Here is a 27,695-nt window from a genome sequence, read left to right as displayed (position 1 = left end):
TTTTCCTAGGGAGGCTCCTTCACTACTTTGGCCTCAGTTGACAAATCTGTGTATCAGAGCTTCCACAACTTTTATCTTTATTTTTTTTTCCCAAGAATTTTAATAATTAGTTTAATTCATTAAAAAAAAAAAACCTTTTTATTTTACATTGGAGTAGAGCCGTTAACACTGTTGTGATAGTTTCAGGTGCAGAGCAAAGCGACGCAACCATACACACCTGTATCTTTAGCTCATTTCATTCCTCGAAGCTCTAGACCCACGTGCACAGTTGCTCCCTAAACCTTTTCTCAGCATCTCAGAAGCACCTCACATTCAGCTCAAGATCTCGTCTCAGTTCTGGTCCTTGCTTATTTTCCCCCATTTTTGTTTATGGTTCCACCAGCTTGTCCGTGGTGTTTAAGTCAGAAACTTCAGAATCTTCCTTGATTGCAACCACCCTCCTTTCCCACCCTGCCAGTCAAATCCTGATATTTTTTTCCTCTGAAGTATTTCTGTAAATCATCCGTTTCCCACCCCCAGAGTACTGTCATATTTCGGTCCTGTCACTGTTGGCTGAGGTCTCCCGATTTTATCCAGTCTTTCGTTCCCCAAGTGTGCAGCCTCATCGCAGCCAGCTGGAGCTTTAGAAAATGCACTTGTGATGTGTGAATCCTGGCTCGCTCACTAGTTATGTGACCTTCACAGGCTGCTGAGTCTCTCCAAACCTCAGTTTCCTCATCTGTAAAATGGATATTCAGTCTTACCTCATGTGACTCTGTGTGCCTGGCACGTGGCTGGCACGTGGTGACTATTAGTGACGATGGTGGAGATGGTCATTCTCTGCTCAGAACTTTCTCAGGGCTTCCTGTTGCCCTTAAAAGCCATTACACCTCTTGCCACACTTCCCTGGTGCTCATCCTCCTTCGTTCCTCTGCCCCCTCCTCCTTCAGAGTCTTTACCTAAGTAAGGATACCTGTTGTGTCTTTAAATAGTTAACAGAAGTTAACTTCTTCAGATCTCACCCAGCCCCAAATCTTCTCTTATCTCTTACTACCTTGAATTTATAGCTTTTATCCCTGTTTGCAGTTATAATTGTGTGCATGTGTATGTTTGTTGTTGCTGGGATTAAAAACTACCTTATCTACCTTGATGTGGACACAGGCTGTGTTTGTTATGCCCATCTGCCATTGTGTCTCTGGCAGGGAGCGTAATGCCTACTGCATGGTAGCTGATAAAGATCTTTCTTCCATCAGGAAGGGGTTAGTTACACTTTTATTTTCTTCTCTGTTCTTCAGTGTTTGGTTAAGTTTATTTTTCAACAGCACCGCCTCTGTGGGCAGAATTGTCTGAAATGGACTCTTTCAAGTTAATTACTAGCTCTTGTTGATGGAGAAAACTCCCAGGGTGGCCAGAGTCCTCTTAAAATCCGTTTTTCTTCTGGTACTGAAACACACTCGGGGTTAGTTTTTCCTCTTAGGAGAAAACACTCTTCTTGGGTTCCCGTAGGTTTCATGTTTTTGTGGCACTTGTCTGTAGGTTGGGATTCAAATTTTCTTCCGCTTAAATCTGTGTTAGAAATATGAAATATTTTAGGTTCACTAATGTCATCAGATATTCCTTTGTGAACCTCTTTCTTGTTTCAGTTTAGATAACCTTGGATCAAGTGTTATTTCAAAAAGTCAATTTTGCTTATAATACGGAGATCAAAGAATTTGTTCTTAAAAGTTGTCAGAAAAAAAATTACATAAGCATCTATCCCAGTTCATAATTTAGTTTAAAAATAGTTTAAACATTGATTATGAATCAGGTATCCCTGTATGACTTTTTTGTTTTTTAGATACCTGATAGAAAAAAGAAACTTGCTTATTTAGTTTTTCAGTAAATAGGAAGAGGACAGAAAGGAGACTCTTGAAAGTACTGGTTATTGTTGCTTTCAGATTTTCAGTGTCCTTATCTCCAATATAATTTTTATAGGAATCTTTGACATCAAATTTTTGGTAGGAAGATAGAGGTAGTTGTATTTTGTGGGAATTCTCAGGGAAAGATGCCATTTCAGGATGTAGGATGAGAGGAGAGAAGTTAGGATTCTTCTCAGTCTTTTCTATCCTTTCTCTCATTGCTTCTTTCAGAGAGAGAAGATCCTATGGGTTGAAATTTTTTTTCTTTTCTTTAAAAAGAAAAAAAGCTTTTCTTGCCGTAGAGCAAACTTTAAGCAGTCTTCCCATCTTCCAGATCAAGCTGAGTATGAGAGTGAACAGAAGCAGGCCTGTGAGGGTCGATATAAAGTCTGGAAGGTGAGAAGTGTGAGATCACTTTGGAGAGTGTCCTGAGCGGAGTTGTCAACTAGCACGTCTCCTATTACCTGACACGTGACATCCTCCTCTGGAATCCAGCACGTCTCTTTTTGGTTGATTGTGGTAAATGTCTGTGCTGTGTGTAGCTGTGCTCACTTCGTCTTCTGTGTCACGTACTAGAGCAGCCTGGCTTCTCGCCTCTGCCGCTTTCTCCTCCAAGGTTGTTGGCAGGGATTCTTACAAAATGAAGCTAGCTTGAATGTAGCCCGAAGAAGAAGGGGTGTTGATTCCCATTTCAGTGGAGAAAATTGCTGCATAGCCTTCGAGGTCACCAGTTCAGAGCATCGTTTTCATTCTGTATCCCAGTGGGGTGGGCGAAGCAGAGCTGAAGAAGCAGGGCGCACTGGCAATTGTATTTTCTTCCTTCACCAGAATAGTGGTTGCCATGCTAGTTTAATCACAAGTGGGTACGTGACTCCATGAGCTGTGGTCAACGTCTGTTTCTCCTGAATTAAATGAATTCGATGATGGATGTTCAGAACAGACAAACAGCTGTAACTAGGAATCAATTTCGTTGTTAAATTTAACTTCTGGTACATCCCTTTGGGGTGAATTTGGTCAGAATTTGGATTTTTTTGACTTCCAAAGATAAAGAATGAAACTAGGAATTGATTTGACTCCAGCAACTGTTGAAGAATCTTTACAGTGTGATGTAGGCAGTTAAATGTATTTAAAAATGATATTCCTGAATTCAGATACCGATAATTTTTTTGTTAATTCATTTTTCACAAGAAAAAGCAGTGCTTTTCAAGAGTTTGAAGACTACCATAATTGAATCTTTACTACTTGCTAAGCATAATACTCAAATCAGAAATTATAAAAGAAAAGGCTCTTGGCATTAAAAAAATGATCCATTTAAACTTGCCATAAACTATGTTAAAAGAAAAACAGATTTGGAAATATATTTGTAACATGCACAGCACGTGGAACGTTATTTTCCAAATATAAAAACCTCTTGAAGTGGGTTAGGAGAAAGGTTAAATGTCCCCAAACAAAATGGGAAAGAACAGGAACAGGTGAGTCACAGAGGCACCTGTAGATAGATGAATAGATGTTCAGTCTCACTTGTAATCAAAGAAAAGCCCGAAAAAGAAAGAGAAGGAAGAAAATACCCTGCTGTCAAAAATATGGGAAAGTGCTCAGACATTGTTTGGCAGAAGCTGATACAAACCTTTTTAGAGATAATTTGTTGTCTGTGTTAAAATTATAACTGTTTATACCCTCTGATCCAGCATTTCCACTTTTCAGAATTCATCTCCAATAAAAATCTGGATTTATGTGCATAGAATGTACATATGAAGGTGCCTGTTACAATAGTGAAGAATGAGGACCAACCTAATTATCAGTAGTTACAAGTAAATTATTAATATCAACACATTGGAATTCTGTGACAAGCATATTTTTTCCCCAGGTTTTAAACTGCCATAAAGTACTTCAGGCTTTCCTGGTGGCTCAGTTGTGAAGAATCTGCCTGCCAATGTCAGAGATGCAGGACACTTGAGTTCCATCCCTAGGTTGGAAGATCCCATGGACAGAGAAGCCTGGTGGGCTACAGTCCACGGGGTCGCAAAGAGTCGGACACAACTGAGTGCACTCACGTGCGTGCGCACGCGCGCACACACACATCTTACATTAACCGTCTTGAATTTACCATCTTAACCGGTTTTCAGGTGCACAGTTAATAGGTGCATCCACACTGGTGTGCAGCCGTCACCACCGCCTACCCCCGGAGCTCTTGTCATCCTGTAAAACTGAATCTCTGTGCCCATCAAGCAGTCACTTCCTGTCTGCCGCCTCCCTCCTCCTTCCCAGCCCCTGGCAGCCACTCCTGTACTTTCTGTTTCTTTAAATCTGACTGCCCCAGATCCCTCATGTAAGTGGAATTGTATAATATTTGTCTTCTGTGACTGGCTTATTTCATTTGACATAATATCCTCAGGGTTCACCCATGCTGTAGCATGTGTCAGAATTTCATTCCTATCTGAGGCTGAAAAGTATTAGTAGGCATTTTTTTTTAAAATTTAACTTTTGAGTGGCTAGTACATCCATCTATGTAGTACATCCATCCATTCTCTTGAACCCTTCAAATTGAAGAGGAGGGTTAGGAGGCAAGAAAGATGGGAAGTGACTGCAAATGTGTGTCTCTTAAGGGTCACGTGATGGCAGTGTTCTCGAATTAGATAGTAGTGATTGATGTAGAACTTTTAATACCCTGAAAACTGCTGATTTATATACACACTTTAAACCAGGGAATTTTATGGTATATGTGAATTATGTCTCAATACCCAGGTGGTGCTAGTGGTAAAGAACCTGCCTGCCAATGCAGGAGACATCAGAGATGAGGGTTCGATCCCTAGATTGGGAAGATCCCCTGGAGGAGGAAATGGCAACCCACATCAGTATTCAAGGAACCTGGTGGGCTACAGTCCATGGTGTCTCAAAGGGTCAGACATGGCTAAAGCACATTAGCACACATGCACAAAGCTATCATTAAAATTTTTTCAATCTCAACTTTACCTCAGTTAAAAACATTTTTATGCAGAGTAGAATAAAGTTCCTTACAGGTGGTTCCTGTCGTTCCAGTCCCTTCCGCCTTCCTTCCCTCCTTCTCTCTCTCCCTCCTTGCCTTCTGTCCCCAAAATAACAACTAAATTGTGTAAAATTCCAGAGGTATTTTTATTTCTTATGAATATTTTATTTTTTATTTATAGTAAATACTTATTGTCTGTCCCTTTTCACCAAAGTGGTAGTAAATTGAACACAGAGAAGCAGGCATCTCTGAAGTCTTTTTCTCTGTGCATGTATATACTTTTATAAAAATTAGAATTGAGATCATCCTATACTTGCTATTATGTAGTCTGCTTTTTTTTTTTTAATACTTAATATGTTGTGATTTTAGTTTTTATCAGTAAATATAAACCTGCATTTTAAAACATTGATGCATGGTATTAAACTGGGTGGTCATTTCTCATTTACTCAACTCATCACCTATTAATATCCCTTTAGGTTGTTTCTAATTTTGTCAGTGGTTTAAACAACAATGAGCATCTTTGTACACTTGCCAGATCATTTCCTTGAGCTATTTCTACTGTTTTAGAGTTTGCCAAAAATACTGAACAATGTATGTTTTAACGTACACTGGTTTCCATGATGTTATTAGCTCTGTGAAAACATGGTGCAGGTATTTCTATCCTCATTTTAAATACGAGAAATCTGAAACTATAAAAGATGACCATATGCCCAAATTAGGTAGCTGTTTGGTACGAGAGCTGGAACTGAAGCTGGTGTCTTCTGATTTGGGGCTAGTTTCCGTCCAGCATGGCACACTGCCAGGCTTGAATACCTGCCTACAAAGAGTGATTTTCTCTTGTTGCTTCTTCATTTCTAAAAATAGGGTTCTCGATGTAACTTCCTTTTGAATTCTTTGTATAGTGTTCTAGGGGCTTCCCAGGTGGCCCAGTGGTAAAGACTCCGCCTGCTAATTCAGGAGATGCAGAAGACGCAGGTTTGATCCCTGGGTCAGTGAGATCCCCTGAAGGAGGAAGTGGCAATCCACTCCAGTATTCTTGCCTGGGGAATCCCAAGCACAGAGGAGCCCGGTGGCCTACGTTTCATCGGGTCGCAAAGCGTTGGACACGACTTAGCGATTAAACAGCAGCAGCAGCATAACGTTCTAGAATTTATCAATTCAGATTAGAGGTTCACATACTGTCTTTAGGGATATAGCTAAAGATACACCCTCTGCAACGTTTTAGGAGTTCATCTGCACAGACATCTTCATATAATTACTCACCTATATTGTTACCCTCTTCTGAATCAATAGCTCCCACAGTCTCGTTATTTTGTGTTTTGTTTTTTGTGGTTAAAGCTTCAAGTTATCTTGGTACTTGTGGGTACTGGCATCCACGGGCTGGGAAGGTCGCTTTAATTCTATGCCAGCCCTGTTGCTGTGTGATCTTGGGGTGAGTTATTTAAGTCTCTGTATGATTGGTGTCCTCATCAATAAAATTCAAATCATAGTGCGTGTGTTACAGTGAGGATTAAATGAATGAACATTTAGAGTGCTAAGCACATTCTGACATGTACTTTTTAAAAACTTTTCTTATTTTCTATTGGGATAATGTTGTGATAGTTTCAGGTGAACAGTGAAGTGACTCAGCCATGCTGGCATGCACTCTTACATTTATTATTTACTGTGGAAATTTAATTGTAAAGCACTTAAGAGTCATTTTGTATTTTGGTATCCCTTGTGGTGTCTGGTGAAACTTTTTTATGGTATGTTTGCATTCCTATAGATTTCCCCTGTCTTCTCCCTTTCCTTTCCTTCAGTTCTAGCTGATACACTCTGTTAATTTTGAAGAGTATCTTCATTTAGTCGTAGCTTAAGCACAGTGAAGAGTTGCTGGAGTCACCTTGTTTCCTGTTGATGATAAACACAAGTTAAATTACTGACATTTTACAGATTGTAAGGGCTTCCCTGGTGGCTCAGATGGTAAAGAATCTGCCTGCAACGTGGGAGACCTGGGTTCAGTCCCTGGGTTGGAAAGATCCTCTGGAGCAGGGCATGGCAACCCACTCCAGTATTCTTGCCTGGAGAATGCCATGGACAGAGGAGCCTGGTGGGCTACAATTCATGAGGTCACAAAGAATCAGGCATGACTGAGTGACAAACACTACAGATAGGAAAGACAGTGTGGAACAGAATAAGGCGATTTCTGGTTTGTTCAGTGCGGGGTTCTCAGAGCTGTGGTAGCCGCCTCCTGCCTCCCCTGATCCCGCTCTGTTTGTGCTCCTGGAGGAGGAGAGCTGACCTGGGTCTTCTTTTCTGTCTGGACCCAGCACATGCAGATGACCATCCAGGCTCTCCAGGACGAGCTGCGGATCCAGAGGGACCTGAACCAGCTGTTCCAGCAAGACAGCAGCAGTAGGACCGGCGAGCCCTGCGTGGCGGAGCTGACGGAGGAGAACTTCCAGAGGCTGCACGTGGAGCACGAGCGGCAGGCCAAGGAGCTGTTCCTGCTGCGCAAGACGCTGGAGGAGATGGAGCTGCGGATCGAGACTCAGAAGCAGACCCTGAACGCACGCGACGAGTCCATCAAGAAGCTGCTGGAGATGCTGCAGAGCAAGGGGCTGTCTGCCAAGGCCACCGAGGAGGACCACGAGAGGACACGCAGGCTGGCGGAGGCAGAGATGCACGTGCACCACCTTGAAAGCCTGCTGGAGCAGAAGGAGAAGGAGAACGCTCTGCTGAGAGAGGTGAGGGGCCACTTTCTCAGCCGTAATGACACTCTGTCTTTTTTCCCTGATTAGTTAGCATCTTGGCCTAGAAGAATTTATGTGCTCTCTTGAGCTAGTGGAAGGGGAACTCCTTCTTTGGTACTTACATTCTGCACCGATTTCTGTTCTGATTTGCTGTCTTGTATGAGCTGACGTATACCAGCTTGTATACCATGTATACCAGCTTAATGACTTTCTGGGTTTTTCTTTTCCCCTCTTGTAGACTTATTTTGTTGCTTAGAGGGGCACAGAATATTCTTGATTGGTTACTCATCTCTTGATTTGTTCATAGAGACACACACAACAAAATCAGAATCAGAGTAGCTAACTATTGCTCAATTTTTAAATGTATTAATCATTGAAAGTGAGCAATGACCTCAGTTTTAAGTATGCCTGTAAAGTCCTGGGCAGCAGTAATGGATGTTTGCCCTGTGGTTTCTGTGGAAACTGTTGCCTTGCTGTAAAAGATACGTGATAAAAATCATCTGCTGCCATGGAGGCACAGCGGGAGGAATGACATAGAGGCAAACTATCACTTATTTTCAAGAGAGGAAACTTGGGCTTTAGCTGACCACTGTGACTACTGGTAATGTTTCACTTTTCTATGTAATACTTCATTTTAAGAAATCATAACTGAAGAATTCATCTTACGTTGAATTAAAAAAAAATTGACAGCTCTGATTCTCTCTATGAGGTCAGAGACTTCAGCTAACTTTCACATTGTGAACAATTTGAAGAAACATAGTTTCTTCAGTATTGGAACACTTGTTTTTTTTTTTACTTCCCATTTTTATTTTTATTTTTTAATTTATTATTATTTTTTTTTTGTCATACATTGTGGAACACTTGTTTAAGCAAATGTATTTTATATTCAATGATATTAAAATGTGTGGTACTGGCACAGTAATAGATAGCTAAATTGATGAGACAGAATTTCTATTCTATTCTAAAAAATAATGTAGTTTTTAAGTTATGATGTATGTTTTGGAATAATGGCCATTGGAAAATAGTTTACATAGTCACATCAAATTCAATTCTAGATGAAATAAACAGTTACTTTTTAAAAAATGAAAACAGCTAGAAGAAAATGTAAGTAAAAAGCTTTTAATATAATCTTGAAATAGGAAAAAGTCTTTATTGCCATGGCAAGACACTTGAATAATTAAATGTGTATATGTTAGAAAAAACAGTTAACAAAAGTTAAAATGATTGTTTGGGGTGGAGTTTTGCAATTTGTGGCTCGACTGTTACATAAAGATTGTTTCCAAAATAGTAAGGTGCTAGAGGCACTTAGCATCACCTTTCTGTTCCCATTTACTCAGCAGGTGTCCATGGAGCCTCTAGTTTATATTCAGTCCTGGGATAGGCACTGGGTATACACTTCTTAACATTTTTCATGTCAGAACACATGGTCTGTGCCATCCCAGAACTTAAAAATCTGGTGAGAGACAGTGAACTGATAATTATGAGATGACATAAACTAGTTGAGTCTGATTATGTCGAGAGAAGGGATTAACAGGGTACGCAAGCATCTTTGAGGAGGTGCCCTTTAAGGGAACACTGAAGAAAGATGAAACGGTCTTTATGAGCATTTGTGTAAAAATCATGTCCTAACCCTAACACTAACCCAGAGAAGGTTAACGGTTTCAATGGCCTGAGGGGAAGGAGTTTGAAGAGACAGTGAGGAGACGAGAAGGCAAAAACCATATTGTCTCTGGGAGGTGGGCATGAGATTGGATGTTGAAGAGGTCGCCGGGGCCAGGTCCGTTCCTTCCACTCATCAGGTGTCCATTGGGTGCTCACCCGGTGCAGAGCACGGGGAAGCCACAGTGAACACAGTCCCTGCCCTCTGGAGACAAAGTGCTGGTCTCCATGATCTTTGCAGGTAATGCAACAGTTTTATTCAAAGTCCAAGGGAAAACTGCCACAGTGTTTAATCAAGGTAGTGATAAGATCTGGTTTAGCTTTTAAAATTTACTCTGGTTGTTTTGAGCAGAGATGGGGGAGAGCTGTGTTACAAGTGATCAAGGAAGTCTAGTAAAGACTCTTAATGGCTTTAATCTGTTGATGAGTGGTGACTTGAAACGACTGTTGTACGTTATAGCACCAGTGTGTGAAGAAAGGTAGAAAGAATTATAAGTTGACAACACTGAGACATCCATAGGTTTTATTCTTATTAGATTATCATCCACCTCTGAAAAACAGCAGTAATTCATCAATTCCAAGACTCAGTTTTCCCCATTTTAACATCGTGAAATTAAGTCTTACCTTTGATGGGGCTTCCCTGGTGGCTCAGACAGTTAAGGGTCTGCTTGCCATGCAGGAGACCCATGTTCAATCCCTGGGTCGGGAACATCCCCTGGAGAAGGAAATGTCTACCCACTCCAGAACTCTTGCCTGGAGAATCCACATGGACAGAGGAGCCTGGTGGGCTACAGTCCGTGCGGTCGCAGAGTCAGACGTGACTGAGTGACTTTCCTCTCACTTTCCCTTGGTGGTATCTTGGAGTCCCTGTCAGCAAGGCTGCAGTCCTGCTGGACCTGGGCCCTCACACGGTCACAGCTGCTCATTTTGTCACCACTGAAGCCCATGTCCTGAGCATTGTTGCTGTTTTTCTTGTTAACTTTAATTGATGTTCAGTGCCCCCTCAGTAATACTGTGGTGTGAATCTGCACTGAAACAAAAAGTTATTGGTATGAGGAAAGTTGTAAAAACAGTTTAGGGTTGTATATGGTTAAACTTTTATGGTTAAATAAGTAAATAAGAAGAACAGCATGTATACTATCTATGGTGAAACAGATCACCAGCCCAGGTGGGATGCATGAGACAAGTGCTCCGGCCTGGTGCACTGGGAAGACCCAGAGGAATCGGGTGGAGAGGGAGGTGGGAGGGGGGATCGGGATTGGGAATACATGTAAATCCATGGCTGATTCATATCAATGTATGACAAACCCACTGGAAAAAAAAAAATAATAATAATAATTAAAAAAAAACTATAAAAAAAAAAAGAAAGAAAAAAAAAGGAATAAAAAAAAAATAAAGAGATAATTACAAAATTAAAAAAAAAAAAAAGAATCTTGCAATCAATATAAAATAAAAATTCTAAACGAATCTTTGAGTCACGATTTATTTGGAGGCATTCCCTTCTTTTCTCTCCAGCACATTGAACAGTAGTTTGCCATACAATTGGTGACGTCTTAGATTTGAGATACAGTAATATTAAAATGGTTTTCCCATCCAGAAATATTTGTGATTAGTTTTCCATTTTGTTCGTGACCATGATTCCGTCAATAGCAGGTAAATAATTCCCCCAAATAAAAGCTAAAGAAGGAAAAATAAAATTTAATCCTGTATTTTCTGTTTGTAGTGGAATTACATTGTTAGGTGACTTATGGTTAGATTTTGTATTGTTTACTGGAGTGTCTTTCCTTTGATGGGTAGAAGAGTGAAGACATCTATTGGACAAATACTGAACTACAGCCCAGATGTGGTTAGGGCCTGGGGCCTGGGCATGTGGGGTTTTAACAGACTTTCCAGGTGGTTCTGTGACACACCAAAGTCTGGTTCTCAATCTGTTGGCAGACCGTACCTAATCTGGCTATGGAATTCTTGGATCAGCAACCCATATGCATTCTGTGCATTGTCTATAAATGGAATAAATATTTCAGTTCTATGTGTGTGGGTTTTTTTTTTTTTTTTTAATGTAGATCCTATTGTGATGAATAAAATACTGGTTTGTATAAAAACATTTATTTACATGTATGCCAATTTTTGTCTGTATAATATTTCAGTCAGCAAATCTTGTTTAGAACAATTGTATTGTTCTAAAGTATTTGAGGTTAAAAGACCTATTGTGTGACTAATTCTAGGTAGGAATTCTGACTGACTGACTAGCACATCTGAGGAATGCCTGTCTGTATTACTGGCAATTATAAGGTAAAAACAGAGGACTTAAAAAAAAAAACAGAGGACTTGAGAGGGAAGAAAGAGAAACAAATACACATAGAGAAAAGATGGAAACAATGGACAAGGAATAGGGAGAATTAAAAAAGGAAAAGGGTCCCCGGTGAGCATGTGCTTCCCTAGTAATTTTGGAAACTGCAAACAGCTACGTTGCTCACCTTTGTGATTCAGCTTATCCTGTCTCATTGTGTGTGTGTGTGTGTGTGACTTTGCCTCATTTTGGCAGGAGGGTGTGTTTTCTCAAAATGATGCTGTCGGTCGAGATGGTGAGGGGTTGCAGTGCAGTGCCCCCGCCTGACATCTGGAGTTCAGGTGCAGGCAGAGTACTGAGGGTTCTTTCCCACGTGTCTGTGTTGAATACAGTCAGCCCTGAACTTGTGTGGAGAATTAAATCTGGTGAAGGGACATCTACCCGAGAACCAGGGGTGCTGGAGGCTAAAACCTGAATGTTGAAAAAAAAGAAAGTTCAGACATAAGTGCTGCTTTTCAGCCCCGAATACTCCTTTCTCTCAGCTGTGTAAGCAAGTGTTGACTGACTTTGAAAAAGAAAGAAAACTACTAACAAAAGAGAGATTTTGTTTCTACCTTATTTGTTTTCTTTGTCTAGTTATTATTCTTTAGGGCATGAATGAGAGGAATTGAAGGCATTTTCTGGTGTGCACCACAGTTGACAGTATGACAGGATCCAGATAATTCTACCTGTACTTGAATTTGTTTTGAATGAAAATTTTCAGGCTAAAGAGAGTGAAATAAAGCAAGCACATAGCATATTCTGCTTTTTACATTTGTCTGAATAGTACTTTCACTTTTATTTCCAGAGCCGTCTCTCTCTACTGACAGTGCCCATGTCAGAGGGTTGATGTGTCAGTGGGAAGGGGAGTTGATGAGTCTATGGACTGCAGGACATGTTCACAATGAGCGTTAATGTGCAGGCTGTTGAACGGAAATCTGTTACAACCGATAGGTTTTAAAATGTCTTAGTTGGAAGGTTTTATGCCTGCAAATGGTTTAAAGTACACCTAAGTTCCTTGTTAGACGAGGGTTTCTTTTTATTCAAATGGGTTTTTTTCTTTATATACTACAGGTATGCTTGCTGGAGTTTAAAATGAAATTGTAATAGTTTCACCTTAAAGCATTTGGAAATTTCCCAAAATTGGAAGTCGGTTGTGGGGAAAAGGTCAGATAAAATTAATTCAGTGTCTGAATTGTGAGATATTTCTAAGAAATGCAGTTTTAATATTTCAAGTAGATAAATGTAAAGTGTAGGGTCAGTCAGTCAGTGTTAGTCGCTCATTTGTGTCCAACTCTTTGGGACCCCATGGACTGTAGCCCGCCAGGCTTCTCTGTCCATGGGATTCTCCAGGCAACTGGAGTAGGTTGCTATTTCCTTCTCAGGGGATCTTCCCAACCCAGGGATTGAACTTGGGTCTCCTGCATTGCACGGTGGATTCTTTACCATCTGAGCCCCCAGGGAAGCCCTTAGAAGACTTTATTAATAGGTGAAGATTAGTTAACAATTAGCAGGATTCATTTTCTTTTTGTTAATACATTTTAAAGTTCTGTGCTCATTTATTGAACATATGTTATTAAATATCCATGCGCCCACTTTATCACCTGTTGATGGTGTAGGGCGTGTGGACAGACTGGAAGCCGGGAGGTCACTGATGAGTTTGTTGTCTTAATGCAGGTGACAGGTGATTATGATCTGAACTCAAGGGTTCAGATTTTGTCCTGGATTAACGTGTTGTGGATTTTTCTGTCTTTCTTAGTGGAATGTTTTGCCTGGCAAGAGTTAATTGTGGATGAACTTGACTGTTAATGAGACTTACTTTTACACTCTGTTGGGGCTGGCCCAGGTGGTTGTCTCTCCAGGGCTAGAATGTCTCTGCTCAGCGCCACTGACCTCCCCACTGGGCTGTTTGGAGCTTGACTCTCGCCAACCCCTGTGAACTCAGGCGGTTGCTCACTCATCACTCTCTGATCATTGTTCTGCCCCCAACAGTCGCTCTTTGTCTGACATCATGGAGTCTTTCCCTGTGTACCAATACTTAGCTTATACCTGAAGACTCCAGGGGACCCTGTCAGATCAGACGCTTTACCAGCTAGCTTCTTCCTCTCTGTTACTCTGCTTTGCACATTGCCAGCATCTTGGAGACTTGGACCCACTGGTCTGTGTTCCAAGCCCTGCAGGACTGCTGTTTTCCATTTGCTGCCTTCTCTGCACATCACACATCAGATAGCAAGTCTGGATCATAACCTCGTTAGTTTCTCTTCTCTCAAGGATCATGGTCCTCTGCTGCTTGTCTTCTCAATGTCTGAAAACAGTTGCTTCATGCTTTTTTGTCTAATTTTAACATAGTTTACACCAGGAGGCCAGTCCTCTGTCCGTTACGGTCAGATTGTGTTGACCTTGTAGAGAGTGATAAGAAAATGGGAAACTCATTGAAGGATTTAATGTCAAGTGCCATCATCTGTTGATGCTTTATCAAGATTACCCCATGGCTTTCTTTAAAATGGACAGAAGAAATGGAAAGAAGCTTAACTTGAGGCTGTTGTAGTAATCTAGGTTCAAACTAGACTGGAAATGAAGTGAAATGGTAAATTTGAGGAGTATTTTGATGATGGAACAGTTAGGATCTGCTCTGGAAGGTGGTAGGAGATGAGGATCTGGGAGGACCCTCTGGTGTTTGGCTTGAGCCACCAGGAGGCTAGTGCCCTTTAAGGAGATGGGCAAGACTCACCAGTCTTCCGAAGAGGGACCGGGTTAAGTAGGAGGAAATCAGAAGTTTTGTTTTGGATGAAGTAAGTTTGAGTGACCTGGTAGACATCTATATAGTGATGTCAAACGGGCAGAGCAGAGGGCAGGTCTGGGCATTCAACAACACTGTTGAGATGGAAGGCACCCATTTACCTTCCCTGTGGTCACTTGGGCTATCTCAGGGGACCTGGGAAGTACCAGCTGACTCAGAGACAATCTCAGAGTCTGACAGGAAAGGTCCGTAACCCCAGGGGGAATCTCTTGAAGATCGTTAACTGTGATGTTCTTCTGCCTCCTTCCTTCTTTTCTGATCCTGAACTCAAGGAAATTTGGATTAAAAAAATAACTCTGTTTTTTGACACTAGCTAACCATAGACTACTTCGGACACTCATTCAGCAGCCTTACTCTCTTTTTCTTTCTGACTGTGGCCCCTACAAAACAGGAGACGTCCATCATGGTCGGCCAGGGGCCTGTGGTTCTCGGGCAGATGTTATGCAGAGGATGCTATCAACACAGATGCTCTCAGTAGCTCGTGCCGTGCGTACTGGACTGCTGTGACTTCCCCTTCTGAAAAGGGACTGTTTCTGATCCCCTTGTTAGATTGCTTGGCGTCCTGAAATATGCTGCCGAGTCGTGTGGAAGAGTGATACGGCAACCTGGAGGCATGCCAGAGTATCACCTGTTATGATGACTGAGGCCTCTGGGACGCATTGTGTGTAACCAGGTGCTCAGAGATGGGGGCCCTCCTGCTCCCCTTAGCTGAGAGCAGTCTGTGGGCTTCCTGGTCCGCAGGGAAACGGCAGGGAGACAGGAAGTGATCAGTGTCTCACAAGCCTGGGGAAGTCATCTCTGCATGAAACTACTACTCCCTCGCCACCCCTACCTTCTTTTGAGAAAATGGGAGTGAAGAGGAGGACGCTTACTCTCTTTCTTGCTTTTTGTGTGTAGGAGATGCATCGGAGATTTGAGAACGCCCCTGATTCTGCCAAAACTAAAGCTCTGCAAACTGTTATTGAAATGAAGGTAAGTGGGAACCTAATGAGGAACCTTACTGTATCAGTTCGCACTTTCCAGTGATCACACTTTGATGTGTGAGTTTTAGAAAGTGGTACTTAGTTCACTCACATTGTAGACGAAGAAATAGTGAGACTTCATGAACACGACACATGAAAAGACCTTCAGTTTCATTTCCTCTTGCCCAGCATTTCTTGGAATGAGCTCTTCTCAAACCTTTTAATCTCAAGGTCCCTTATTCTCTCTCTTTTTTAAAAAAAATATATGTTTATTTATTTATTTGACTGCATGAGGTCTTAGTTACAGCACATGGGATCCTGTTCCCTGACCAGGGTTTGAACCTGGGCCCCCTGCATTGGAAGCACAGAGTCTTAGCCACTGAACCACCAGGGAAGTCCCCCCTTATTCTCTTAAAATGACTCATTTTGCTTGTTTTTAAGAAATTGTCTGCCAGGGACTTCCCCGGCGGCCCAGTGGTTAAGACACTGCAGGGTACCTGGTTTGGATCCCTGGTTGGGGAACCAAGATTCTGCATGCTAAGAGGCGCAGCCAAAAGAAAAAAGAAAGGAAAATGTTCTTCTCTCAAGTAAGGCTGTGCTGTGCTTAGTCGCTCAGTCGTGACCGACTCTTTGCCTCCCCGTGGACTGTAGCCCACCGGGCTCTTCTGTCCATTGGATTCTCCAGGCAAGAATACTGGAGTGGGTTGCCATGCCCTTCTCTAGGGGATCTTCCCAACCCAGGGATCAAACCCAGGTCTCCCACATCACAGGCAGATTCTTTACCATCTAAGCCATCAGGGAAGCATAGGGTTTCATGAAAAAAAAGTACCTGATTCAGTTGCAGCCCATCGAGTGTCCTGGGAGCCGTGTCATACTCAGGACACAGCAGGCGGACCTGGCCCCTTCCTATTTCCTCACACAGAATGATGAAAAGATACATACTTAAGGGTTAAGCGTATGAAAAGTAACAATCCGGGACATCTAAGTGAGCCAGTGTTCTGAAAATGTTCTTTCTTTCTTTGTCTCTTTTCTGAGAGCTGTGACCCTGAGAACACGCTGCCTGCTAGCGGTTTCGTGCTGTTGCCATTGTCCTAAGGCACCCAGTCTGTTGCCTGTCCTCTACCTCCATTGCACCTATTAGCACAGTGGAAAAGGCCCGCAAGTCAGAGAATTAGTATGAAAAGAGTTTCAGCTTTTCAAAAGGGTTGGGAAGCACCCCTGGGGTTCCATGGACCTCTGCTTTAAGTTACTGAGTAGTTAGAAATCTTTAGGCTGAACGTTATGGTGCTTGGTGACAAAGAGCTTGCCTTCTGTATGAAATTCCCTGTATTAAAAACCTGGCTTTATGTAATCAGCCATATGATGTAGAACAGGTAACCTAACTTCTCTATAGCTCAATTTCTTTATTGATAAGTGGTGATGATACTAGTACCTATCCCATGGGTTGTTTTGTCATTTAAATTAGTTAAAACAACTAAAACACTTTGAACAGGGCCTGGTACATAGTAAACATTCAGTTAGTGCTAGCTGCTGCTGCTATTATAGTTTTTATTAACAGCATATTCTTTCTTACAAGAACTGAAGACTCTTTTAGACAGGGACCTTCCCTCCTCTCCTTTCCCCCATGTCTGTTTCTCCTTTCACCTTCTTCATGTCCCTTAAATAGTTTGATACAATGTTTTGCATTGTGCACCTTCATTTAATATTTGTTGATGTGACACGAATATTTAGCCTTTGGTATATAAATAGTTCTGTGTAAATAGATGCTTCTTAAGTACAGTTATGATAGCTGTTTTCTTAGATGATTTCCTCTTAAAACTTATATTGTATACATCTGTATTCTTGTTGGGGAAAGGGTTTTCCAGACAAATTCCAAATTAGTGGATTCTGGGTTCTTTGTAGTCAGACAATTAATAGTCCTGAACATAATCTTGATAAGAGCCTTTAGGAGGGATGGACTGCACGCTCACGTTCCCCACACGGTTATTTGTGCATATTATTTACTGAGTTGGAACCTAAAAGTAAAGCACACGAGAGTGCCCATGTTCACAGAATCATTTTGCTTGCTTTTGACAGCATGGAAGTGCAGTGGATCTATTTTAAGTTGTGTTAACCTCCAGCCATTTTGCTAAGAAGCAAGAGACGGAGATTCCGGTGGCCCAGTGGGGTCAGGTGGATGTTATGTTGAAATCACGACTGAAGAAGCTGAGATGCAGCTTAGACACCTTTTGAAAAAAGGTTGAGGATTTGAGAAATTTAACAAGGAGCGGAGGATTTCAGTGGGCTCAGTTGATTATTGTTGGGAGATCCAGGACTAGGGAAGAACAGAGTAGTAAGATGGTAGAGAATTTATTTATCTAGTTATCATCTGTTCTAAAACCTCCTTTGGAAGGACTGTCCTCAAATAAGCCCAGCCTGAGGACCAGTTGCATTGGTGCCAAAACTAGTCCAGCTTATCAGGTATGGCAGGATCTCTTTCCGGGCAGTCAGAGCTGGAATCTGGTCCCTTCTGCGTGATCTTATGGTGCGTGAAATGGCAGCAACGGTGCTGATCCAGTCCACAGCTGCCCCCCCCAGTGTGTGTTGGGATTCAGGGAGAAGACGGGAAATGTGTCCTGGCCAGGGCCTTGCGGGGCTTCATAGAGGAAGGGGCTGCTGATGTATGGGGCCGGAGTTCTTAGCTGGAGGCTGTTTCACTTGTGTGGCACCCAGCGGTGCTAGAAATACCCCCCGCCCCCTGCTTCCCCTTTCATTGCTGCCTAGGCTACTGTCAGGAGAGCCATGTATCCCTTTCTTCATTGGCAAGTTAATTACATGCCTGTGTCTATTATTTTAGTCTTTTCTTGAGGGACAACATTTTGATCTATCCAGGAAGATTTATAGTCATCTTAATTTTCAGATAGTGCATTTGAAGTCATTTATTTATTCTCTGTGAGCTGAGATAATTGTAAGCAAGTAAATCAAAATCCTAGTTCAAGGGGGTTCCCCTGGTGGCTCAGTAGTAAAGAATCTGCCTGCCGAGGCAGGAGGCGTGGGTGCAGTCCCTGGTCCGAGAAGACCCCACACGCCATGGAGAAACTGACCCTGTGCCACAGCTACTGAAGCCTTTGCGCCTGGAGCCCAGGCTCTGCAAGAGAAGCCGCTGCAGTGAGAAGCCCACACGTCGTAGCTAGAGAATAGCCCGTGCTGGCCACAACTGGAGAAAAGCCCGAGCGGCAGTGGAGCCAGCACAGCCAAATATAAATAGAATCCAAAAAGTAATGGCAGTGTTCCATATGTCAGGCAAATATTAAAAAAAATCCTAGTTCAGATTTAGAATGTCTCTGACTGTATTAATACAATATGTTTAATTTTGAACCAAATATAAGTTTTATTTGAATAGTTTTATAAAAGAAAATGTTTGTTGTATTATTTTTAAAGGTAATTCAATGCAAGTCGAAGGAATTGAGCCCTTACCTCTCCCCTGAACCTAAAAATAGCTAGTTACAACTGTCTAATGATAAGTTTTTTAACTCTTATCTGCATGCATTCAGAGAGCAAGAAAAGTCAGTCACGACAGCCTGGAGGTAAAGTGAAAAAACAAGTCAGTCTCAAAATTTCTTCCTAAAGGAGTGGTTTCTCTGAATTTCCAGATAAAATAAAGTTCTACTGAATTTAATGCTCTTTAAGGTTTTTATTTCATAGGTGAATAAGCATATGCAACTATCGATGTAAAAATATCTGTTATTTGTTGGAGTTTTTCCGTAACTTATGTCATCTAAAGTAATCTGGGGATAAGTTAGGTACTGTGACAGACAAAACCAAGAAAATGGTATAGAAGGTATTGTACTGGGAGGTATTTGTGGTGAGGCTGATTTACAACAGTGATGTTTCTTCTTAAAAATGACTATGAAATATTTCAAACTCATGGTAAAGTATAGAGAATAAGTAAGATTACTAACATATTAGCACTCCCCCTTGTCTATGGGGGGTATGATCCAAGACCCTCAGTGCATGCCTGAAGCCACAGATAGTGTAATACCACACCCTGTATATTCTGTATTTTCCCCTGTACATTCCTTGGATACATTTTATAAACTAGGCACAGTGTAAGGGATTAACAATAATTAATAAAATAGAACAGTTACAACAGTATACTTATGAAAAGGTGAGTAGTCTCATGCTCTCTCTTGGTATCTTACTGAACAACTCTGATGCTGTCTCCATCTGAACTAAGTGCTTATCATGCACAGTACCCTTAACTTTGGCAGTTTGAGGTGCAGCAGCAAAGCTGGCACGAATTTCTTTTTCCTTCATCACAGTTTCACTGATGGAAGATTCATTTGTACTATAGATCTTAGCAACCTCAGCATATGATTTTTTTTCCTTATTGAGAACTTCCATTTTTTCAGTTAAAAGAAGCATCTTATGGCTTCCCTTTCGCTAGTCTGAGCTGCCAGCATCACTATGCTTGTGCTGTGGGTCACTTGAACACAAGCACTATGATGCCAGGACAGTCCGTCTGATGACCAAGGCTCCCACTGGGTGACCAATGGGCAGGGATACAGTGGACGAAGAGATGACTCACGTCCTGGGGCGACAGAGGTGTGAGACTTCGTCGTGTTGATCCGAACAGCAGTATGCAGTTTAAAACTGATGAATCGTTTCTTTCTGGAATTTTCCATTTGATATTTTCAGACCACAGTTGATCTCGGGTAACTGAAACCATGGAAAGCCAAACCACAGAAAATATAACTGTGGATAAGGCAGAACCACTGTAGGGTAAACTGCAACTTTTGATGTAATTAACAATTCATCCCTTTGCTTTTCTGCAGTGGGATAAAATCAGGTCTTTGTGATTGTAGATAGTTGGACATATTACTGTAAGTCTTCAAAACCTTCTTACTCTTCTCCCTACTCCATTGGGGGCAGAAATAAACCTTTTAAGGTTGCCAAGTAAAATGATAAAGTATTATAACCTGGAAAGGTTTTCCCGTTAATATTACAGATGTTTTCACCAGAAGTTTGTTGGCCATAAAGTGCTCAGAAACTTGAGCTAGTTGTCCATTGCTTCTGCCTCTTTCATTAATACTGTTAGCTTTAATCAGAAGGGCACAGAGGAAGGAATTAAAGGAAAAACATACTATGGTCAGGAAGGATATATTTCAGAAGCAGGGCACCTCTTGTAGTTTTTCTACATATGTGTTGATCTTTATTAAATTTCACACTGTAAAGGCCGGCTTGTTCAGCCTTGCTGATTTTTCACGAAGACTTTAATGTCTCAACCTTGCGTTGCTCTCAGGATTCAAAAATCTCCTCTATGGAGCGTGGGCTCCGAGACTTGGAAGAGGAGATCCAGATGCTGAAATCCAATGGGGCTTTGAGTACTGAAGAGCGAGAGGAGGAGATGAAGCAAATGGAGGTCTACCGGAGCCATTCTAAATTTATGAAGAACAAGGTAATGGTGTGAGATACCTGATTTTTAAAGGGGAGGGGGTTGAAAAACTGATGTGTATTCCTGCCTCTTTAGTGATGATGGACCTCACGCTGCTTTATCAGGCTTCAGGGAAGAATACTTGAAACATAATTCTTTCAGATAAAACTTTCCCAGTATTAACATCAGAATTACTGATGTTGTATGGATATTTCAGATTTCACTTAAAATTACTTGTGTGAGGCTAGGTGTGTATTATCATGATTTAGCTCTTCATGTCTGTCAGTACTTCTGAGGCAAGCAGAATTACATCCAGATGAGTTTTTCTCCCTGTATGAAACGTCACATTCTCTTGTGAAACAGTTTAAAAGTCAGAACACCAAAAGGCTGAACCCACACCTCTTTTTCCCCCCCTGAAATGGCTTAAATAAAATCGCACCTTCCCTTCAAACACAGCTCCTTAAAGGAAAGTCCTTTGCGCTCCTCTTTGGGGAAGAGCCGTGTATATCAGGTTTATTGTTTGCCACATGCACTTGGCTATATGTACAGTAAGGAAGGCGCTGAGACACATCAGTCTGCGTTATAACCTCCATCACAGTATTCCTTCCTTAGATCCAAAGGCACTTAGTTTGATTTTCTCAACTATTTTAGGCAAGTTGGAAGATTTAGTTTATTACCGTTATCAGTTTATCAGGTTAGTGGTATTTTAATTAAAGATCATAATTTCAATGACAAAATATTAGCTAGAAAATAAGTATCCCCCCAACACCCCCCCAATATGCCAATTGTGTCAGTTCCCCAATTTCTCAGAAGTGGAAACTGTTCCAACCTCCCCCCCACTGCCCCAATATGCCAATTGTGTCAGTTCCCCAGTTTCTCAGAAGTGAAAACTGTTCCTCTAATGGTCCAGTTTCTGGCTTCTTGCTGTGATCCCCATACCTGCATATAAGTCAGTAGAATATTCCTCTGTTATCTTCAGAATCTGTTACGTGTGACCACAGCCAGTTTCATATAACTTCCAGAACTGAAAAATCCACACATCCAACTTTCTGTTAGCTTGATTTGTCCCTCTCACTTGAGAACAAAATAAAATATCGTCTCTGCTTCCCATTTGCTGGTTAGCACATTCCAGGCCCTGAAAAATGCCCTGTGAAAAGAGCAAACCCATCCAGGGGTCCTCTGAAGAGGGAATTAGGGGAACCAATCTGATTGTGTTCTATGAGTTATTGTTGCTTCCAGTTCCTGCTCTGGCTCAAAAGCAGGTAAGAAGACGACCCAGGTTGACACCTGAGTGAAAAGGAATAACGATGTCGTGACAGGTAGAGCAACTGAAGGAGGAGCTAAGTTCCAAAGAGGCCCAAGGGGAGGAGCTGAAAAAGAGAGCGGCTGGTCTGCAGGCTGAGGTCTTTGCCGTAAGATTTACCCTTTGCGTGCCGTGGTCCCGCGGCGGGACCCGCGGCTGGCTCTGGGTGCTCCCCTCTCCCTCTGCGGTCGGCATTTCTGCCCGGCGCTGCACTAACCAGCCCGCTCTGCTCTTTAACCAACTCCTCTTCTCCCCCTGTGTGCAGTCAGCCGTGCGCGCTCCGAAGGGCCTGTCCTTGGTTCTCCATCGTTGCTCTGTCACTGCGTGGATGGCGCTTCAAAGCTTGTTTTTTTTTTTCCCTCGGCTTCTTTCCTGTCATCAGACACTTGATGTATGTGGATGGTCTCTTTCTCTTCTTAGGTACAAAGGATGTGCAGATGTTCTAGGTCCATGACCCAGGATTTGTTTGAATCTCACTTCTTGAGTGAAGTGCTTTACCCTCCTAGGTAGACATCACCTCCTAAGTCCCTGATAGGTGATTTTCGCAACACATTATACTTTTCTGTGGAACAGATGTCTAGGAAGTAGTTAGCTTAATTTATAATTATCTAGTAAATTAGTCTCCAAATCTAGTTCCATCTCCTGTCTAGAGAAGTTGGAATTCCACTTCAAACTGTGATAAAATGATTATTAAAAAATAGCTAACACTCGAGTACTTATTATAAGCATTTTGTAACCTGTTAAGCTAGGTATAGGTAGATACATTATCAACCCACTCTATAGATGAAGAAGCTGAGGGCACACAGGGATGCTCAGGAGACTCAGCTATAAGAGGCAGTTTGATTTTTACACCAGCCCTCTGGTGCCAGGATCTGTGCCAGCAGGGCCCGCGCGCCACTGCTCTGAGCTCGTCAGGCACACGTTTATCTCACAAGTGTCAGGGGAAAAAACGCATCTGAAAATAATGGTGGGATAAGGCTGGAATGCAGCATTTAAAGAAACAAAAACAAAACACTTGTACTAATTTCGTGTGTTTGCTATTTCCTTATTGACCCCTTTATAGTGTAGACAGAAAAGTGAGATATTTTGTCTAAAAGGGTCCAATTTGGTTTGTGGTAACCATGAATTGTCCAGAGGAAAAGTTGGTCTGTAACTTTTTTTCCCTCAGCTATTATTTTTAATATCTTTTTGTGTCAAACAAAAGGCTGAACATTCCATACATTTTTTTCTTGTTTGTTTAATCTGTACACAGTACAGTGGCACAGATTTGGTTTCTCCCTATCTTACTGATTAGGAACCAAGGCTTAGAGAGGAAATTATTCTAGAGGACACATTTATCCTTACTTGGGATTGACTGCAAAGCCTTGTACTCTTAACTTTTTTTTTTTACTTCTTATCTTATATTGGTGTATAGCCGATGAACACTGTTGCGATAGTTTCAGGTGAACAGCGAGGGGCGCAGTCATAGGTGTCATTATCCTTTCTCCCCCAGATCCTCCTCCCATCCAGGCTGCCACATAACGTTGTATGCTGTTAACTTCTAAGGAAATTTTGTGCTTCCAAACTCCTCTGTTTAGAATATTTTCTTCTCTTTCTCAGTCTTGATGGTCAGTATAGCATTATTTGAGGATTACTTAATAATGCAGATGAGGAGGAAACTGAAATTTTATGTTTATTTTTGATCACATGGTCAGAGGTAGCTGGAAATTTGAGTAATCTGTAAGCCATGGGTTCTTTTTGTTGTTGTTACCTTTTTTTTTGTTTTTTTGTTTTTGTATTGTAATTAAGCCGTGGGTTCTTTAGCTGATGAGGTGGGAACGTTCCTTCTGTATATTCATTCATACAACAAGTGCGTTTTTCATGCCTTCTGTTTGTTAGGGATGGGATAACACAGTGTGTGTTTTTTGTCGGTAAAGGGATGTCGTGAAAGATGCTACACCACCAGTACGTGGTGACTCCTGGGCACCTTTCTGTATTCCAGGGTGGAGACAGCTGCTGTTATCTTTCTCTGATGTCAATAGTATCAGCCAGTACTTTGCATTCAGTAAGCTCACAGGAATACTTGTTGAATGAATGAATAATTAGATTTATAAATAGAGATTTCATGCATATGAGGAAAATGCTTGACTTCCTGCTGAAACAGAAGAGCAAATCAGAAATTTATTTTTAGTGCCCCTTAAAAAAGTCTAATTTTAATTACAGTAAAATTTATTTCATACTTTCTCATGGGCAGTTGTTCTCAAGTGCTTTGGCCCTGCTGCTGCTGCTGCTAAGTCGCTTCAGTCATGTCCAACTCTGTGCGACCCCATAGACGGCAGCCCACCAGGCTCCCCCGTCCCTGGGATTCTCAAGGCAAGAACACTGGAGTGGGTTGCCATTTCCTTCTCCAATGTGTCAAAGTGAAAAGTGAAAGTGAAGTCGCTCAGTCGTGTCCGACTTGTAGTGACCCGATGGATTGCAGCCTGCCAGGCTCCTCTGTCCATGCGATTTTCCAGGCAAGAGTGCTGGAGTGGGGCGCCATTGCCTTCTCCGGCTTTGGTCCTAGTGCCTAAGATTATTGCAGCCAAAATAGTTTAGATACATTCAACTTTAAAAAAAAGTATTTTTTGTTTCCTCAGTGATACTGTGGTTATTGACTTCTTACCAAGTGTATACTTCCAGTAATTAGTCTCTATTTTGGTGCATGAATGCCTTGCCAGGCAGTAGACATAATGTAAAAGCAGATGTCATTACTGTTAGGTTGGCTTACATTTAGAATAAAAGACTAAAAATTCTTAGAAACACAGTAGAATGTAAAGGAGATGTTTGAATTGAAATGTTTTCTAAGTCAAGGTGGGACTTCTCTGGTGGTTCAGTGGTTAGACTGACTTCCAGTGGACGGAGCACAAGTTCAATTTCTGGTCAGGGAGTTGAGATCCCACGTGCCATGCAGCACAGCCAAAAAAAAAAAAAAGCAAAATTGTTCACCATTCTGTCAGTTAATCAAATCTTTGGACTTTGCTGGTGGCTCGGTATTAAGGAACCTGCCTGCCAGTGCTGTAGACACAGGTTTGATCCCTGGGTCAGGAGGATCCCCTAGAGGAGGAAATGGCAACCCACACTCCAGTATTCTTGCTTGGAGAATCTCATGGACAGAGGAGCCTGGCAGGCTACAGTCCACGGGGTCGCGAGGAGTTGGACAGAAATTAGCAACTAAGCAATAAACATGTCAAGATGAGAAAAATTTGTGGGAGGGGGTGAGTGGCACCTGTTGATTTATGGATTACTCTGTCAGAGTAATTCAACTTCAGTTTACACATATAGACTCTAACAGAATGAGATTTTATGCATTCTTTATTTAGGTTATATACTTTTATCCATTTAGTTGATATGACATGTTGTAGGTGATACAACTTTGTAGGTGGAGTCTTTTTTTTAGATCAGTATCCCTAACTCCTCAAAATGATATGATTTTTTTTTTTTAAAGCATGTTTATAATGCCTTATAACACTAAAAGTGGCTTTTTGAGACAGAGACTTCATGTAAACTTTCATTTCAGAATGAAAAGATAAAAGAACTGCAATAGCAGCTTTTGAGTTTAAATAGCAGTGCTAGGAAGTTTCTTTTTTCTCTCTGTATTACATTTATACTAATCCTGCTTTATTTACGATTTGAAGTTTATTATGACTTAATAAAATTAAAACTGGTTTAGTCATGATCAGATGCTTATTGTTATCTCATCATCATCTAAGTGAATTGGGATTTTTCATCATTCATTCCTTTTCTAAAGGATTTCAAAAGTTTAGGAGACAATAAATGAAAGCTGGGAATTTTCCTATTAGTTGAGTAAGCTTTGATTTTTTTTGGGGGGGGGTGGTCATCTAAGATTAGATGATGCAAAAAGATGATTTGTGCCCTGTCCTAAAATTAATGCTGCATATTTTGACCTGGATCTGTCCGAGATCCAGATCAGAGGTTCTTGGTTTTATTCCTTTTTTCCTTACACTGTTTTATTTTTCTTCTCTAGATTGGTCAGGTGAAGCAGGAGCTGTCCAGAAAGGACACGGAACTACTAGCCCTGCAGACAAAGCTGGAAACCCTCACCAACCAGTTCTCAGACAGCAAGCAGCACATCGAAGTGCTAAAGGAGTCCTTGACGGCTAAGGAGCAGAGGGCTGCCATCCTGCAGACCGAGGTAAAGGCGTGCTGGGGTCTGCAGGGTCACCGTTCCTGGGCACCTTGGCACTTGTGTTACTTGTACACTTTTTGTTGTGTTGAGATATGGGAGCCATGGATACTGTTATGAGGGTTTCTATAGCAGTGTGATCAGTTATTGTACTAAACTATAATCATCTTGTTTCTGTCATTCTTGGATCTAAGAAATTAAAAACCAGTGCAGTTTACATATATTTCTGATAAGTATACTTTAGGACTTCCCAGGTGACTCTGGTAAAGAACCTGCTTGCCGATGCTGGAAACAGGAGACGCAGGTTTGATCCTTGGGTTGGGAAGTTTCCCTGGATAAGGGAATAGCAGCACACTCTAATATTCTTGTCTGGAGAATTCCAAGGACAGAGAGGAGCCTGGCGGGCTGTAGTCCATGGGGTCAGAAAGAATCAGACCTGACTAAGCATGCACACACGCGAGTATACTTTAAACTAACATTAAGAAATGAAAAGATAGTTGTAAAAGCATTTGTTCTCACCCATGGTAAATCTTGCAGTCATTAATGACCATGAGCTTGGGCTGCCTGTGTTGGGTGATTAAGTGTCCTTAATTTTTGGTACTATGAATAGCTTTAAGTATGCAAACTGCGGAATACAGAAATGTTCAAGATTCATCTTGTTTTGAACTGCAGATTGTTAGATACGTGCCTTCACGTCCTGTTTGAAAATAGGGTTAGCATTTTTAGAAATCTTAGAAGATAATCTAGGCTCTCAGCCTAGATTTAGCTAAGAACATACTGAATAATTTCATACAGATGAGAATCTGTCATATTTGCATTGATCTGTTTGGATTTACTGTCTAAAGGAAAGTATTTTCTAAAGAGCTCAATGATGTAGAGAATTTAGGTAGGAGTAGGTAAGCAGTTCTGCTTTCAGTTCATTTCAGTCAGTCATGTCTGACTCTTTGCCACCCCATGGATTGTAGCACTCCAGGCTTCCCTGTCCATCACCAACTCCCAGAGCTCGCTCAAACTCATGTCCATCGAGTCGGTGATGCCATCCAACCATCTTATCCTCTGATGTCCCCTTCTCCTGCTGCCCTCAATCTTTCCCAGCATCAGGGTCTTTTCCAATGAGTCAGTTCTTCACATCAGGTGGCCAAAGTATTGGAGTTTCAGCTTCAGCATCAGTCCAAGGAATATTCAGGACTGATTTCCTTTCGGATGGACAGGTTTGATCTTCTTGCAGTTGTGCTTTACAGAAGAAAAAGCAGTAATGTGGATTAAGGTTTTCTTTTAAAGAACTGGATAATCGACAGAGGTATAGTTTAATGAGAAAAAGGAACGGGTAGTAAAAAGAATGCAGAAAAACATCACAGACCCAGAAGTTCAGTATCTTCAAGTGAGGAGGAAGAGAAAAATGACCAAAATATTTCACATATTATTTTTATACTGTGAGATTTTGTTGAAAATGAGCGATTTAGATGGTG

The 27,695-nt window shown here is 41.5% G+C and overlaps 1 protein-coding gene and 1 non-coding gene across 17 annotated transcripts in view; one reads left to right on the top strand and one right to left on the bottom strand.

Moving 5' to 3' along the window:
• ERC1 (ELKS/RAB6-interacting/CAST family member 1) overlaps positions 1-27,695 on the top strand; it is a 274,696-nt gene that overhangs the window by 50,916 nt on the left and 196,085 nt on the right. For 8 of the 16 annotated variants that reach the window (XM_043441404.1, XM_043441409.1, XM_043441414.1 and 5 more), the window contains exons 3-7: positions 7,173-7,589; positions 15,281-15,355; positions 20,627-20,782; positions 22,078-22,170; positions 26,068-26,235. In XM_043441404.1, coding sequence (XP_043297339.1) covers positions 7,173-7,589; positions 15,281-15,355; positions 20,627-20,782; positions 22,078-22,170; positions 26,068-26,235 — 909 coding nt within the window. The remainder of the gene's footprint in view (positions 1-7,172; positions 7,590-15,280; positions 15,356-20,626; positions 20,783-22,077; positions 22,171-26,067; positions 26,236-27,695) is intronic. The other 8 variants (XM_043441413.1, XM_043441412.1, XM_043441411.1 and 5 more) reach the window with 2 other exon arrangements.
• TRNAG-UCC lies at positions 15,667-15,739 on the bottom strand. Its single transcript has one exon. It is a non-coding gene; the product is annotated as a tRNA-Gly (tRNA).

The sequence above is a fragment of the Cervus canadensis genome, chromosome 21, assembly GCF_019320065.1.
Source record: "Cervus canadensis isolate Bull #8, Minnesota chromosome 21, ASM1932006v1, whole genome shotgun sequence".
Lineage (NCBI taxonomy): Eukaryota > Metazoa > Chordata > Mammalia > Artiodactyla > Cervidae > Cervus > Cervus canadensis.
Note: the sequence above shows the minus strand (reverse complement) of the source record. Positions and strands in the feature narration are given on the sequence as shown.